At 44.6% G+C, this 13,889-nt stretch overlaps 1 protein-coding gene across 3 annotated transcripts in view; it reads right to left on the bottom strand.

Annotated features, from left to right (window-relative positions):
- Window positions 1-13,889, bottom strand: part of MYO18B (myosin XVIIIB) — a 300,946-nt gene that overhangs the window by 23,530 nt on the left and 263,527 nt on the right. For 2 of the 3 annotated variants that reach the window (XM_015149948.3, XM_077950289.1), the window contains 2 exons: window positions 4,210-4,254; window positions 2,661-2,798 (listed from right to left, as the gene is read on the bottom strand). In XM_015149948.3, coding sequence (XP_015005434.3) covers window positions 2,661-2,798; window positions 4,210-4,254 — 183 coding nt within the window. The remainder of the gene's footprint in view (window positions 1-2,660; window positions 2,799-4,209; window positions 4,255-13,889) is intronic. The other variant, XM_077950288.1, reaches the window with a different exon arrangement.

A 13,889-nucleotide genomic window follows, 5' to 3' on the forward strand; every position in this document is an offset into this window, starting at 1 on the left:
CAGTTTTAGTATTAATAAACAGAGGTCAGATTTTTCCAGTAAACTTTACCAGGTGAGTGATGTACCTCCTGGATGAATGTCAGAGAGCTGTGGTAGTGTGGCAAATAAAATAGAAGCTTTGGAGGGATTCCAACCTAGGTTCAAATTCTGGCTCTTCTACTTACCTACTTTGTGCTACTGAGTGAACTACCAACCCTCTCTGCACCACAATCAGTCCTGAGCCGTGACAAACCACAGTTAATATTTCTGCTCCAGCTTTGATGCTGTGGTCAGTTATTCATTCATCAAACACTTATGGAGCACCAACTGTGAGCCAACCCTGGGGATGTGGCCATGAGGAAGACAGACAAGAAATCCCTTCTTACAGATGTGTAAGTATCTCCCTTGCCTCCTGCCCTCTCCCTGTTCTTGGTGCAAGCACTATTTACTCCGAACAGCAGCTGAACATGCCCAAGGATGTGGAAGGGGAAAGGGAAGAGAAAAGGGAAAGAGACTCTGGACGGGGCTCTCTGGGAGATGCTGAAGACCGACCCACCTTGCCTGAGGGCCCACTGCAGGAGCTGTAAGACCATCTATGCATGGATCAGTTGCTCCCCCTTCTCCGAGTCTCAGATTTCTCTTCCGTAACATGAAGATAGACGGTGAAGTCTACCTCCTGGGATTCCTCCGGGCATCGAATAGTTGCTAATGCTGATTCAAATGGCTAATTTTTTTTAGCTCTTTCTAGGTGCCAGGCTCCGAGTAGAGAGTGGCTTGTGCATCACCACATTGCCCCTGACAACAATCACGATTTACTCAGGAGGAAACATGAACAGAGAAGTTATGCAGTTTGCCCAAAATCTCACAGCTGCAGATATGCAAATAAAGAATTGGAATATTATTTTTTAATCTATGTCCGGGTCCATACATAGTAAGCATTTTGAAATGCTTATTGAAAGTTATATGTACTGCTTTGTCTTGTTGTTCCAAAAAGTTTACTTGAAAAACTATACGTTATATACGTTTTCCTATAAATTACGGTTTCTAATCCAGTGCTAGAGAATTCAGTGAATTTGGAAGCAGCCAGAACACTGAATAAAGATGAATCTCTGTACAGAATAACAATTCTAAAACTTTTCAACGGGCCATTACAATGCAAAAAGTGCCTACTTTTTGTTATTTGACAATCATCAATTATATCTTAAACATTTATAGCAAATGAAAAAAACAGAATTGGAATCTAGATCTGACTTCAGATCCTGCACCAAAACCATCATACCCTACCATCTCCCATTCAAACAGGTGCCAAACAGCTTAGATGAAGTTACGATTCATGGGTTAGGATCCTTATCATCCATCCTAACATGATTATAATTATGAAACTTGGTTATAATGTTAATGAGCATTCTTCTCTGGCCGCCTCCAATTCTCCTGCTGCCACTGGCAGACAGACTAAAGCAAAGGCATTTAGTTTTCAGAAGAGATGAAGTCCTCAGAGTTTGGGGTTCACAGAGGACACAATTCCCTTCTTCATACAGGCCTTTGTTTTTAATTAAGAGCAGTCATCAGATAATCTTGCTTTAATTAGCTCCCCAGAAGCACCCCATTCTTGGAGCCTTTCTTTGATATTTTCTGCATTAAGTCTTTCAGCCTAAGACCAGCCTGCAGACATGCACCAGACATTTGCCATTTGCCAAATATGCCCAGAAGGTTAGCATAAACTCCCACTCCCTTCTTTTTTGTAAAGACAACCCCTGCGTCAAAGCACACACGTCTTTGAGTCAGGAAGGGGTTTGTCTAGGTTTGCTCTGTGAATCTGTGATTTTTTCAGTCTTATCACATTGGTCCTTCTGTTCACAAAAGCTGTGTGCATTTCATCTTAATTATGCATCTCTTAATCATAATTTCTGACTTATGGCCATTAACTCCTAATTACAAGAGGGCCACCCTTGAAAAGGGAAACCAAATGAGCTCAGAGAAATGGAGCTGAAAAGCAAGAGGGAAGATGGATGACAGAAGTTGTGCAACTAAGGGTGAATCCAAAGGCCCATTTATTGAAGGTGGTTATTGTTGGCACTTCTGTAGATTTGTGATGCTTCCATATCAGGCCACATCTGAATTCATCCCTTTCTGTGGTAAGGAAATTATAAAATTAAAAATAAAGCTAAAATTCAAATAAAGCTAAAATCTCCAGATGATAAATCCTCTGGCCCAACTTCTTTACGATGACTCTCCATTTAAAAAAAACTTAAGTGAATATGTTTATTAAAAAGTTTTTGAACCTGTAATTACCCATAAATGGAAAAAAGAGCATGACGTGCCTTAAGCAAAAGGCAACTATAACAACTGTTGGTATTTTTTTAAATGTTCACCCTGTGCTATTTTAAAATCTGGAAAACCAAGCTCTGGAGAGGACTGCATTAGGTCCTCATTGCTTCAACCATTTGGATCAGTAAATAAAATTATATTCCATGTTTTGCAGATGGGGAAGTAGAAGCTCAGAGAGGGTAAGGGATCTGCCTAAAGTCACAAAGCTATGTGGCAGAGTTATACCTCAGACTTTCAGGACCGTGCTTGTTCTTGCCTATGCCAGAGACAATGAAAGACTTGAACAACAACTTTCAAAGTCTGAGATTCTTCAAGCTATTGGCCATCCAGAGGCAGCAGGGAGATACTCTTACCTGGGGCTGAGGATGCGGCTGCTGGTGGCTGACTGTCGAGAAGGAGTCCTCATAGTATCTGTGGCCATGGACAGAGTACAGCTCAACCAGGACTGCAGGCTGCCCTCTGGCTGGGAGCTGAGGATGGAGACGTTATCCCTAGAATAAGATTGCAGGACACCATCAGCACGATGACAACCACAGTAACAGCAATAATTAGATATTCGCCCATAGCATAAGCCAGGCATTGTGCTAAGTGATATACCTGCATAACCTCATTCACCATCCCAGAGAGGTAGGAGCCAGTGCTGCCACAGTTACACAGATGGAATTACTGAGATTTGGAGAGGCCAATTTGGGTCTTGGCCAAGTTCACCCAGCTAGTCAATGATGAAATTGGGATGCAAACCCTGTTCCTTTTTATTCCAGTGCCCATGCTATTAATCATGGCCCTCTTCCTTGGGAAGATACACACTCCAATACAAATGTTGAGGTCTCTCCAATTTAGGAGTAAAGTTTGGCATTGATCTTGATATGTTCAAGGAATATATCAAGTGTGAAGGTCTTAACTCCTTCCTTACCTTAGCTAGATCATCTTTATAAACAGGGACTCTACTTTTATGTCCCCTGATTCTGAAAGTGGCACAGACAGAGAGGGGGTCCTCATAGGTTCTCAATGAGACCACGTAAGTTGATATACTCACTCGACATTATGTATATGTGTGTGTATATGTATGTGTGTATATTTGTATATTAATATTTATATGTGTGCATGTGTGTGTATATATAATATATATAGTTTTTTTTAATAAGATGCTCCTTGTATGCCAAGCACCAGGGAGCTGAACACATGAACTTAACATTGACCCTGTCCTCAAGACCCCATCTCTATAAATAACCATAACATTTTTTTTAATTATTAATGTTTTATAGAGGGACAGACAGTAGGTTTTACTAGAACCTGCCCTCCGTCTCTACAAAGCGTTCATAATGGTAAGTTCTAATAAAACTTACCCTCTATGCCTCTATAAAGCATTAATAATTTTTTCTTTCAAAGAGGTAGCCTTGATTTGCTTCGTGGAGGCCCAAGGAAATACATCAAGTAGTGAAAGTTGAGCTCCATCTTCTCTGAAGGTTAGCATTTGGCTATGCAGGGACAGAAGAATGGAATTTTGGGTGGAAGGAATCATGTGCACATAGGTATGGAGGTCATAATGGTTGGGGCATAAACAATATGGAAACCAGAAATCACAGTTAGAGGGGAAAGTAAGGGTCTGAATGTGCAGAATACAAATGTCAGTGTAAAAAGTCTATTCTGGGGCAATAGGGAGCCATTGAAGGTGTTTGAGGACCGTGGCATGAGGAGGCACAGGCTTCTTTCTGTCTAAAAGAACTAGGGCAGTTCAATACTATGTCCCTAGTGCTATATGTTGTGACCATGAAGGCATTAGTCTCATGGGCATCACTGATAATTCTCTAAGTGCACATGGATGTTCCCCCTGCAAACTGGACAGAGAGAGCCAGGGGCTCACCCTTGTGAGCTGCTCGGTTCTACTTGGGGTTAACTTACATCTCTTTTTTGCCACTGCTGCCACAATCCACTGCCGTCTGGACACTAGTAAGAGGCAGAAGAAAGAGTGTGTTATCCTCGTGCTGCCAGGAGCTTGGGAACATGGTTACTGATGTTAGACAGACATGAGTGTGAATCCCACTTCCAACCTTTGCCCCTGTGTGATCTCAGGGCAGTCACTTGCCTTCCCTGAGCTTCCTTTCTTCCTTCTTAAAATGTGGCAAACAATGGGGGCTCTGCTGTGGAGCAGAGTAAGTGAGATAACCCTTGTAAAGATCTCAGCATGGTTCCTGGCAAATAGATAGTGCTAATTAAGTGGTAGCAACCATTACCGCTACTCTTGTTTTAGTACAACTAGTACTGCTATTATTAATAGCATTGTTATTGCTAACAAGCCAGGCATTTGCTGTATGTTCTTTGTGAGTGCTAGCAAATCAGACATGGAGCAGGGCAGCTTCCCTGGGCATTGTGGGAAACTCCAATACTAATTACGATGGTAGCTATTCTTTAAAGAGCATCCCTCCATTCAACAAATATGCTACCCACACAATCTCATCTACTTCCCCCATGCGTCTCCATTTTAGAGATTAGGAACCTGACACACTTGTCTAAGTCACACAGCTTTTGATCCCAGGCCTGTTAAGCTCATGCTCCTAACCAGAGTGCAGTTGTTCAGTGGGTGGGTGCAGACGCCAAACCGCAAACCTCGGACACCTAGGACATCATTTTAATCTGGATCGTCACACTGGGCTTCTCAGTATTCTCTGCTGTAATCTGGACAATTCCTCTTTTAGAAGATCTAGCTGTTTCCTCTATGAGATGCACCTGCTGCTCCTTGGCTCCCATCCTCAAGAGCCTGTCACCCTGGGGGTTTCTGTTTACATGCATTTGTTCCCACCAGGCAGTGACCAACACCCCTTCTGGACCAAGAACAAGTGTTATTCATCCTTCAGCCCCAAAGCTCAGCCAGACCAGAAGTTCTCAGACAATGCTTGGTGAATCCAACAGAAGAAAAGTCAGTAAACAACAGCCATGGGCCAATTCTAGCCTCCCATCTATTTTTATAAATAGAGATTTTTGTCTGTGATTGTTTTTGCACCATAATGGTAGTGCAACAAAGACAATATGGCAGCAAAAGCCTAAATATTTACTATCTGGTCCTTTGAAGAAAAGGACTCTACAACGGAACAAAAGCAGCTTTTGTGAATGGCCTTGTGGGAGGCAGAATAATGGCCCCCAGAGATGTTCACAATCTAATCCCCAAAATAAGGGAATATGTTTCCGTACAGGGAAAAAGTTTTATTGGAACACAGTCACCTATTCACTTACATTTTGAGTACTTCCTCACCTATTTTGACTAAACACCAATCTTTATTTGAATCCAGCACTCAGGAAAGTCTTTATTGCCCAATAGCTAACTAAAGCACACACTGGTGTTAGTTCTTGTTCGCTATTTACCATGGCTGACTCCATGAGTACTAGCCCCCTGGGTGGACTCGGCATTCAGATTCACCCTCTTCCAAAGGGCTCTTCCCCAGTACTAGAGACCCATTCACTTCATGATGTCTAATCATGCTGGGCATCTTCTCATCTCCTTAATCTTCTGCATGCTCCTGCTCTCTGACCCACTCTGTCCGTACAGGGGGCTGGTCTGTATGGACAACATCAATGGGTTCCCTATCCCATCAATGGGTTCCCTATCCCATCAATGGGTTCTCTATCCCATCAGTGGCTTCCCTATCCCATCAATGGGTTCCCTATCCCATCAATGGCTTCCCTATCCCATCAATGGCTTCCCTATCCCATGGCTTTCTCTTGGACTCAGCCAATAGGGAATGCAGCTGACAGTTCACAGGAAGGAGGGAAGAGAGGGAAGCTGAAGTACTTATTGTCCTGGATTTCTGAATTTTTCTCTACTGCCTATCCTTGTGTTGGCTGCAGCTCTCAACCAAAGGCCAGAGCTCCTCCTATCAGGCCTCTCTCTCACTCTCTTTCTTTCTGGATTCCAGCAATTGCACCCTCTTCTTCTCCCTTCAGACCTTGCAGGAGTTACTGCTCTCAGTTGCTGCTATTCCCTAGGTGCTGCACCGTCTATAGCTTGGGGCTTCCTCACACCTTTGTAAATAGTCCTTTTGTTAAGCTCTCTTCATTTAGAGTTTGTATTTCAGTTTCCACCAGACTCTATTACAATAGCTAATCTCAATGCTTTTTCTACCTTAACAGGAAGATCTGCATTTACTAGGCCAATAGTTTACATGACAAAGAAGCAGACAGCGGGCATGACCCAACATTGCACTGCTAACTACTGTTACACCCTTAATCACAGTGTCACAATGTGGGGGGAAAAAAAAAGCAGTGAAGAATCTAAAGAGGCAATCTTATAAGAGCCTAAGATTATCAGCAATCATTACTAGCCCCTCCTAAGCTTCTGATCTGGGAAAGAACTAGCCACAAAAACAAATTTAAAAAAAGAAAGTATAGCTGCTTATGAATCCTACATTTTTATAGTATCTGCACACTGGTTGCTTTTGCCTGTGAACCTGTTTCGCTAAATTTGCATAGAATATCGAAGGCTGAAGTCAAGACCCACCAGGTGGTCTGTTTGTTCATTCATGATGAAATACTGTCCATACCAAGACTGGTATCTGACCTGGAACACATGTTTCCTACCATTTGAGCTGGTCTCCAAAAAAATGAGAGTATGTTTAAAATAAGGAGGCTGAATTAAGAGCTTCTGGGAACTAAGGCTCACGTTTATTGTATGAACAAATGCCAAAGGCACCTAATGCCTTTATCGTGAGATGATCTGCAATGAAGTCTTCGGGACAGGAGATTAAAAAAAAAAAGGCTTTCAGGCAGAAGCAGTGGAGAGTTTTGTACTGTCTGCTCCTGAGAAGCATTAAACCACATGGGCAGAACTCACTGCCATGTTGACTGCCTGTAAGTCACAGGTTACTGGTCCTGGAAAGTACTTGAGTTTGTACACCATGGTGCATGGAGCCCTCGAGCTCTGGGAGACACCATGAAAAGTGCGGGTACCAAGGGGTTAAGAAGAGAGACCTAGGAGGAAGGATTAGCCCCAAACCTTCCCCTCTCGCTCCAATCAGAAGATGGCTGCACTCCATCCTAAGCTAGAATTTTGTACATGAGTTTGCTTTGGTATAAAAAAGGAATTCTACAATAAGGAGGGAGTTTGAAACCCACTGGTCCTTTTACCATGTGAAGAAAGAGTCTCTGGGCTACAAGCTCCATGAGGCAAGTCCATGTCTGCTTGTTCCCTACTGTACCCTGTGTCCCAATACAGAGGGTGTCCATTCATTGTTTTCTGCTGAGTGGGCACAGGCCCAAAGGACAGATGACCTGTCCATGGTCCTGATTCATTTGGCGGTACAGCTGTCTGGGACCCTCATCTGACATGAGGTCAGTGGTTCTTTCTCTCCCCTTGGTGCAAGTGGCTTTTTAAAAAAAGAACTTGACCAGGCATGGTGGCTCATGCCTGTAATCCCAGCACTTTGGGAAGTGGAGGCGGGTGCCTCACGAGGTCAGGAGTTCAAGACCAACCTGGGGAATATGGTGAAACCCTGTTTCTACTAAAAATACAAAAATTAGGGGCCAGGCTCGGTGGCTCAAGCCTGTAATCCCAGCACTTTGGGATGCCGAGACGGGCGGATCACGAGGTCAGGAGATCGAGACTATCCTGGCTAACACGGTGAAACCCCGTCTCTACCAAAAAATACAAAAAAAAAACTAGCCAGGCGAGGTGGTGGGCGCCTGTAGTCCCAGCTACTCAGGAGGCTGAGGCAGGAGAATGGCATAAACCCGGGAGGCAGAGCTTGCAGTGAGCTGAGATCCGGCCACTGCACTCTAGCCTGGGCGACAGAGCGAGACTCCGTTTCAAAAAAAAAAAAAAAAATTAGCCAGGCGTGGTGGCGTGTGCCTCTAGTCCCAGCTACTTGGGAGGCTGAGGTGGAAGAATTGCTTGAACCTGGGAGGCAGAGGTTGCAGTGAGCCAATATCATGCCATTGCACTCCAGCCTGGGTGACAGAGTGAGACAAGAAGGAGGAGGAGGAGGAGGAGGAGGAGGAGGAGGAGGGGAGGGGGAGGGGGAGGAGAGGAAAGGAGGGGAGGGGGAGGGGGAGGAGGGGAAGGGGGAAGAGGTGGTGGAGGGGGAGGCGGAGGGGGAGGGGGACTTGTGCTGGGAATTTGTAAACAGGGGATTGACGATGAGCAAGATAATTAATTCAATGTCTTCAGCTGTACTTCTTTAGGGTCAGTCCTTGCCAGACAGTTCCAGTCTAAATGCAAATGTTGCCTGGGAAGTAACATGTAAATTCACTGGCCCCATCTCACAGTGACAGACACAAGTTCTCCTTAATGACAGGGCAGTTACTGGGCAGTGAACAGAGACCTTGACAAGGGAAAGGAGGAAGTAGGTTACATTTGACATGACAGCAGAGCTTGGCCATTAGCAGTGTAGGTTATGGGGTCAGCCTGGAAATCAGATCATGGCTTCATCACTTACTGCATGGATTGGGGCAAGTTTCTTGACTTCTCAGTTCCTTCATCTGCAAACTGGGAATGATAATGGTAGGAACCTCAGAGAGTTGTTCTGAGGATAATGTATCCCAAACAGGTAGCATAGTACCTGCACAAAGTAATTTCTCAAGAAACGGTACCTATTCTTACAATTATCATTATTTCCTGTAATGCTGGAATAGATAAAGTCGTTTGGAGCCCTGACTCTCTGTGAATCCTACAAGCTAGATATATGGGCTAGAAGGAAACCCAGGTGGTCCATGCAGCATCATTTAAACAGGTGTATATGGTACTAAGGCCTTGCGTTGCAACTTGAACTGCAGCATCAACCTTCTTAGATTAATAGGAATGCTTTAAGTTGTTCTCCTTGGCCTGGAGCACATTCATTACTCACAGGGGACAAACTAGAAAGTAAAAAAGTTGCTGGAAAGGAGCTGTTGGCCGTTCCAATGACTGTCCTACTATGTAGCAAGAAACGTTACAGTTTGGACAGAGCCTGGGTCCACTCACGAATAGATTAACTCAGAAGCATGCCCTCAGTAGCAACCAGAATCTTTGGTTAGACCCAGATCTTTCCACTTGTCCTACTGCAGCCTAATTTTAGCCAGGTTATAAAAGGATGTACGTTGGAAAATGTCCAACTTATACTCAACAAAGCAATTGAGGACTCTTTTTTCAGAGCATTCATCTCAGATTGGACCAGCTGGTACTTACGCACTTTCAGCTAACCCGAGAGTAAGAGGTCATTCACTGACCTCTCTACATCTCACCCAAACCCCTTTACCCCTTAGCCAAGGTGACAGACAGAGCAGCCGCAGCCCCTGGGCCATGAATAGACGGGGCTGTCTGTCAGCCAGCACATTCCTCCCTCCATGAATAATGAGCATGCACCAGGCCTGGGTGACTGGCTTAAAGCATTTCTCCATTAATCTAAGGAGGTTGATGCCACAGTGCAAGTTACAATGCAGGTTCCTAGTGCAAGAGAGCACATGTTTAAATGCTGCCGCATAGGCCACCTGGTTTTCTGAGCACGTAGCCACGTTTCCAGCCTGGAAGGCCTGTTACACTCAGATCTAATTCCCAACATGGGGAAATGTGACTTTTTGTAATTTGAACAAGTCTCTCAAAGAACCTCACCTGCAGCTAAAGCCTCTCTCTCTCTCTCTCTCTCTCTCTCTCTCTCTCTCTCTCTCTCTCTCTCTCGTGTGTGTGTGTGTGTGTGTGTGTGTGTGTGTGTGTGTGTTTCTCTCCTGGGTTGGCTTTTGAATTCTATTATAATTGAGAACTCTGGAGAAGTACCTCGAACCAGTCCCTCAGGCTCTAATCCAAACCTCTTACCCCAGGGTGATGAGGCAATTAGGAGTGAAGTGTAGCGTGGAGCTGCTGGCAAGTGGGAGACTATAGACTGGGGCCTGGGCAGGAGCTGGGGGTTCTGCTGTGGACTGTGGATTTACAATCTAGCAACACAAATACTTCTTTTCATTGTTTACAACCAATTTAATCGCACTGTGATCAGAGAACATGCCTTATACAATATTAATTCTTTGAAATGTGTTGAGACTTCATGGGCAATTTTTTTCCCAGTTTCCCCATCTCTGTGATATTATTGAAATCTACACTGTGTTTCCACCTCAGATCCAAGTTCTAAGTCAACACATGAGGATCAAGGCCTGCCGAGAATTAGGAAATGCTCCCTAAGAACCACGCTGGATTCAGGGCTGGCTTCAGGGGCTGGCAAGCCATGCCCAGAAGGGCCTGCATTTTGGTTTAATGCTCTTCTGTCACTGTCTTAAATTTTTTAATACTTTTTGAACAAGGAGCCCCTTCCTTCCTTCCTTTCTTTCTTTTTTTTTTTTTTGTTGTTGAGACAGAGTCTCGCTCTGTTGCCCAGGCTGGAGTGCAGTGGCGCGATCTCGGCTCACTCCAAGCTCCACCTTCCAGGTTCACGCCATTCTCCTGCCTCAGGCTCCTGAGTAGCTGGGACTACAGGCGCCCGCCACCACGCCTGGCTAATTTTTTTGTATTTTAGTAGAGACGGGGTTTCACCATGTTAGCCAGGATGGTCTCGATCTCCTGACCTCGTGATCCGCACGCCTCGGCCTCCCAAAGTGCTGGGATTACAGGCGTGAGCCACCGCGTCCGGCCTTCTTTCTTTCCTTTCCTCCCTTTTTCCTTCCTGTCTTTCCTTTCCTTCCTTTCCTTCTCTTTCTTTCTCTCTCTCACTCTCTCTCTCCTCTCTCTCTCTCTCTCTTTCTGACAGAGTTTCACTCTGTTGCCCAGGCTGCAGTATACTGGCACCATCTCAGCTCACTGCAACCTCTGCCTCCCTCGTTTAAGCCATCTTCCTGCCTCCGCTTCCTGAGGCCCTGGAACTACAGGCGTGCACCACCACGCCCAGCTAATTTTTATATTTTTGGTAGAGACAGGGTTTCACCATGTTGGCCAGGCTGGTCTCGAACTCCTGACCTCAAGTGATCCACCCAGCTTGGCCTCCCAAAGTGCTGGGATTACAGGCGTGAGCCACCGTGCCCGGCAAGCCCCACACTTTCACTTCACACTGAACCCTACAAATGATGTGGCCAATCCTGCCTGGGGCACTGGGGCATTTTAAGAAACTGAGGGTATCAGTGGGTTTCAATGGGTCATCTTCAGAGGAGAAGAAAGGTAGGAGAAAGGGAAAGAGGAAGGCGGGATGGAGAAAGAGAAAGGGGGAATGAGAGGGCTGCTGCTCCCTCATCTACCTTCCTGGGGGACACTGGTCTTCTTTCACTTCCTAGAACGTGCCTTGATCTGCCCTTACTCATTTTCTCCAGGCCTTCCCATGGCTGGCCCCTTCTTCTCATTCAGGTCTTAATTCCAACCCCTTCCTCTCTGGGAGGCTATATCTGCCTATCCTGCTCTTCATCACAGCACCACGTTCTCTGCCCTCGTAACTCCAATTGTATTCTAGTGTTTATCAGTCTGTGCACTTTATTTTTGGATACACACACATATATACACACACACATGCACACACTCCACCATCAGAATGCAGGTTTGATAAAAGCAGGACCACCCCTAGGCTCTTCTCCCTCTCTATTCCTTGGCAATTCAACCAACCTGGGCTTTAGACACAGTTCCAAACGTTCATTTCTGCCTGACTTCAGGCAAGTTATTCAACCTCTCTTCATCTGTAAGAGAGAGAATAACGATAACGAGAAGCAAGTGTAATAAAACAAGCACTTAACACAGCATCCCGCATGCAATAGGTGCTCAGTAAGAATTTATCAGATGAATGAATGAATGCAATTGATGATTCTCATTGAGCCCCTACTATGCGCAAGGTACTGTGCTAGGAAGTCATACTTTTTCACTTGCTCCTTATTATGAACCCATCTTAGACTCAAAGAGACGGAGGCTCAGAGAGGTTGAATAACTTGTCCAAGGTCACGTAGAAATTAACTATTAGATTTAATTGGCAATCAAACTTGTTGACGTGCAAAGCCTATTCCCTCTCAAATTCTTCCTTGACTTCCAATTGTAATAATCCTGCACGTTGCACGGGGCTTTTTCGGGTACAGGCACAAGATGCATTTTTTACACCTGGCATTCTGTAGTCATCTCACACCTCACAGCAACTCTGAAAAGCGGGTGATGTCCCTTCCAGCTATGAGGCAGGTGTTATATGGAAACTAGAGATCCAGTCAAGGAAAGAACATCAGAAGCCCAGCAGGGAGGAAGATTTAAGCCCCTACAGACAGAAGATCATGAAAAGTGAGACAAAGAATTCAGACTGGATTCCTGGGTGCCCAGGGCATGGAGCTCAGAAAGGGTAGATCAGAACAGAGGAGGCAGATAAAGGCGTCTCTTATTAGGATGAGGGTGACAGCAGGGTCCCTTTAAAGCCAGAGGGGACTCCCCCTCCATGTCAAGACTGGAGTGATGTCTGCAACCTTCTGTGACCTCACCACCAGGACCTCATTCCCCCAGTGAGATGTCTGTCCCTTGCTTCTTGTTTTCCTTTTCATTTTATAATGTTTTTATTTCTTAATGTTTGGGGGTACATAGGAGCTATATATATTTATGGGGTACATGAGATGTTTTTATACAGGCATGCAATATGTAATAACCACATCATGGAAAATGGGGTATCCATCCCCTCAAGCAATTATCCTTTGTGTTACAAACAACTCAGTTATACTCCTTTAGTTATTTTTTAATGTACAATGAAATTATTATCGACCACAGTCATCCTGTTGTGCTATTAAATACCAGGTCTCATTCATTCATGCTAACTACATTTTTGTACCCATTAGCCATCCCACCTCCTACTGTCTATTCCCATGGGTTAAATTGCTTTGATTTTTATACCCCACAAGAAAGTGAGAACATGCAATGTTTCTCTTTCTGAGTCTGGCTTATTTCACTTAACATAATGATTTCCAGTTCCATTCACATTGCTGCAAATGACTGAATCGCATTCTTTTTCATGGCTGAATAGTACTCCATTGTGTATACGCATCACATTTTCTTTCTTCATTCATCTGTTGATGGACACTGTCCCTTGCTTCTTGTTGCACCTTCTTCCAGCCTGTCACCCACCCTTCAAGCATGGACCCTCCACCTCCTTCCAATGCTGTTATGTTTACTTAACTTTTATTGTTTACTAGAAAAGCAATATTTGCTATGCAAGTGAAAATAATTTAAACATTTTGCTCATTGACCAAAGATGGTAGTAACTACAGCCATTCATTCCTGCTGTAATTCATGCAAAAGCTCTATTGTTTCTATGAATGGAGAAGCCAGCCCAAGCATCAAACAAGTAATATTGACAAAAGGAGTTTGTAATTACAGTAAGTTCTGCCATGACACTCATAAAACAGGAGGAGGAGGGGGCAGTAGAGGTGGGATCCTAAATGCAATCATGAGCTGGAAAGCAGCTGCAACATCAGGATTTGCCCTTGTACCAGCAGTTTGGCAGCTGTGCCAACTAGCAGGGAATGGCGGGAATATTTGGAATGTGCATAGAAGCCACTTTTGCACAAATTAAAGAGTTTTTTAAAGACGAAGTCTTTTATTTAGAGGCAAAACATGAAGTTTTATTTACTTATTTATTTTCTGAGACAGCGTCTTGCTCTGTCGCCCAGGCTGCAGTGCAGTGGCA

The sequence above is a fragment of the Macaca mulatta genome, chromosome 10, assembly GCF_049350105.2.
Source record: "Macaca mulatta isolate MMU2019108-1 chromosome 10, T2T-MMU8v2.0, whole genome shotgun sequence".
NCBI lineage: Eukaryota > Metazoa > Chordata > Mammalia > Primates > Cercopithecidae > Macaca > Macaca mulatta.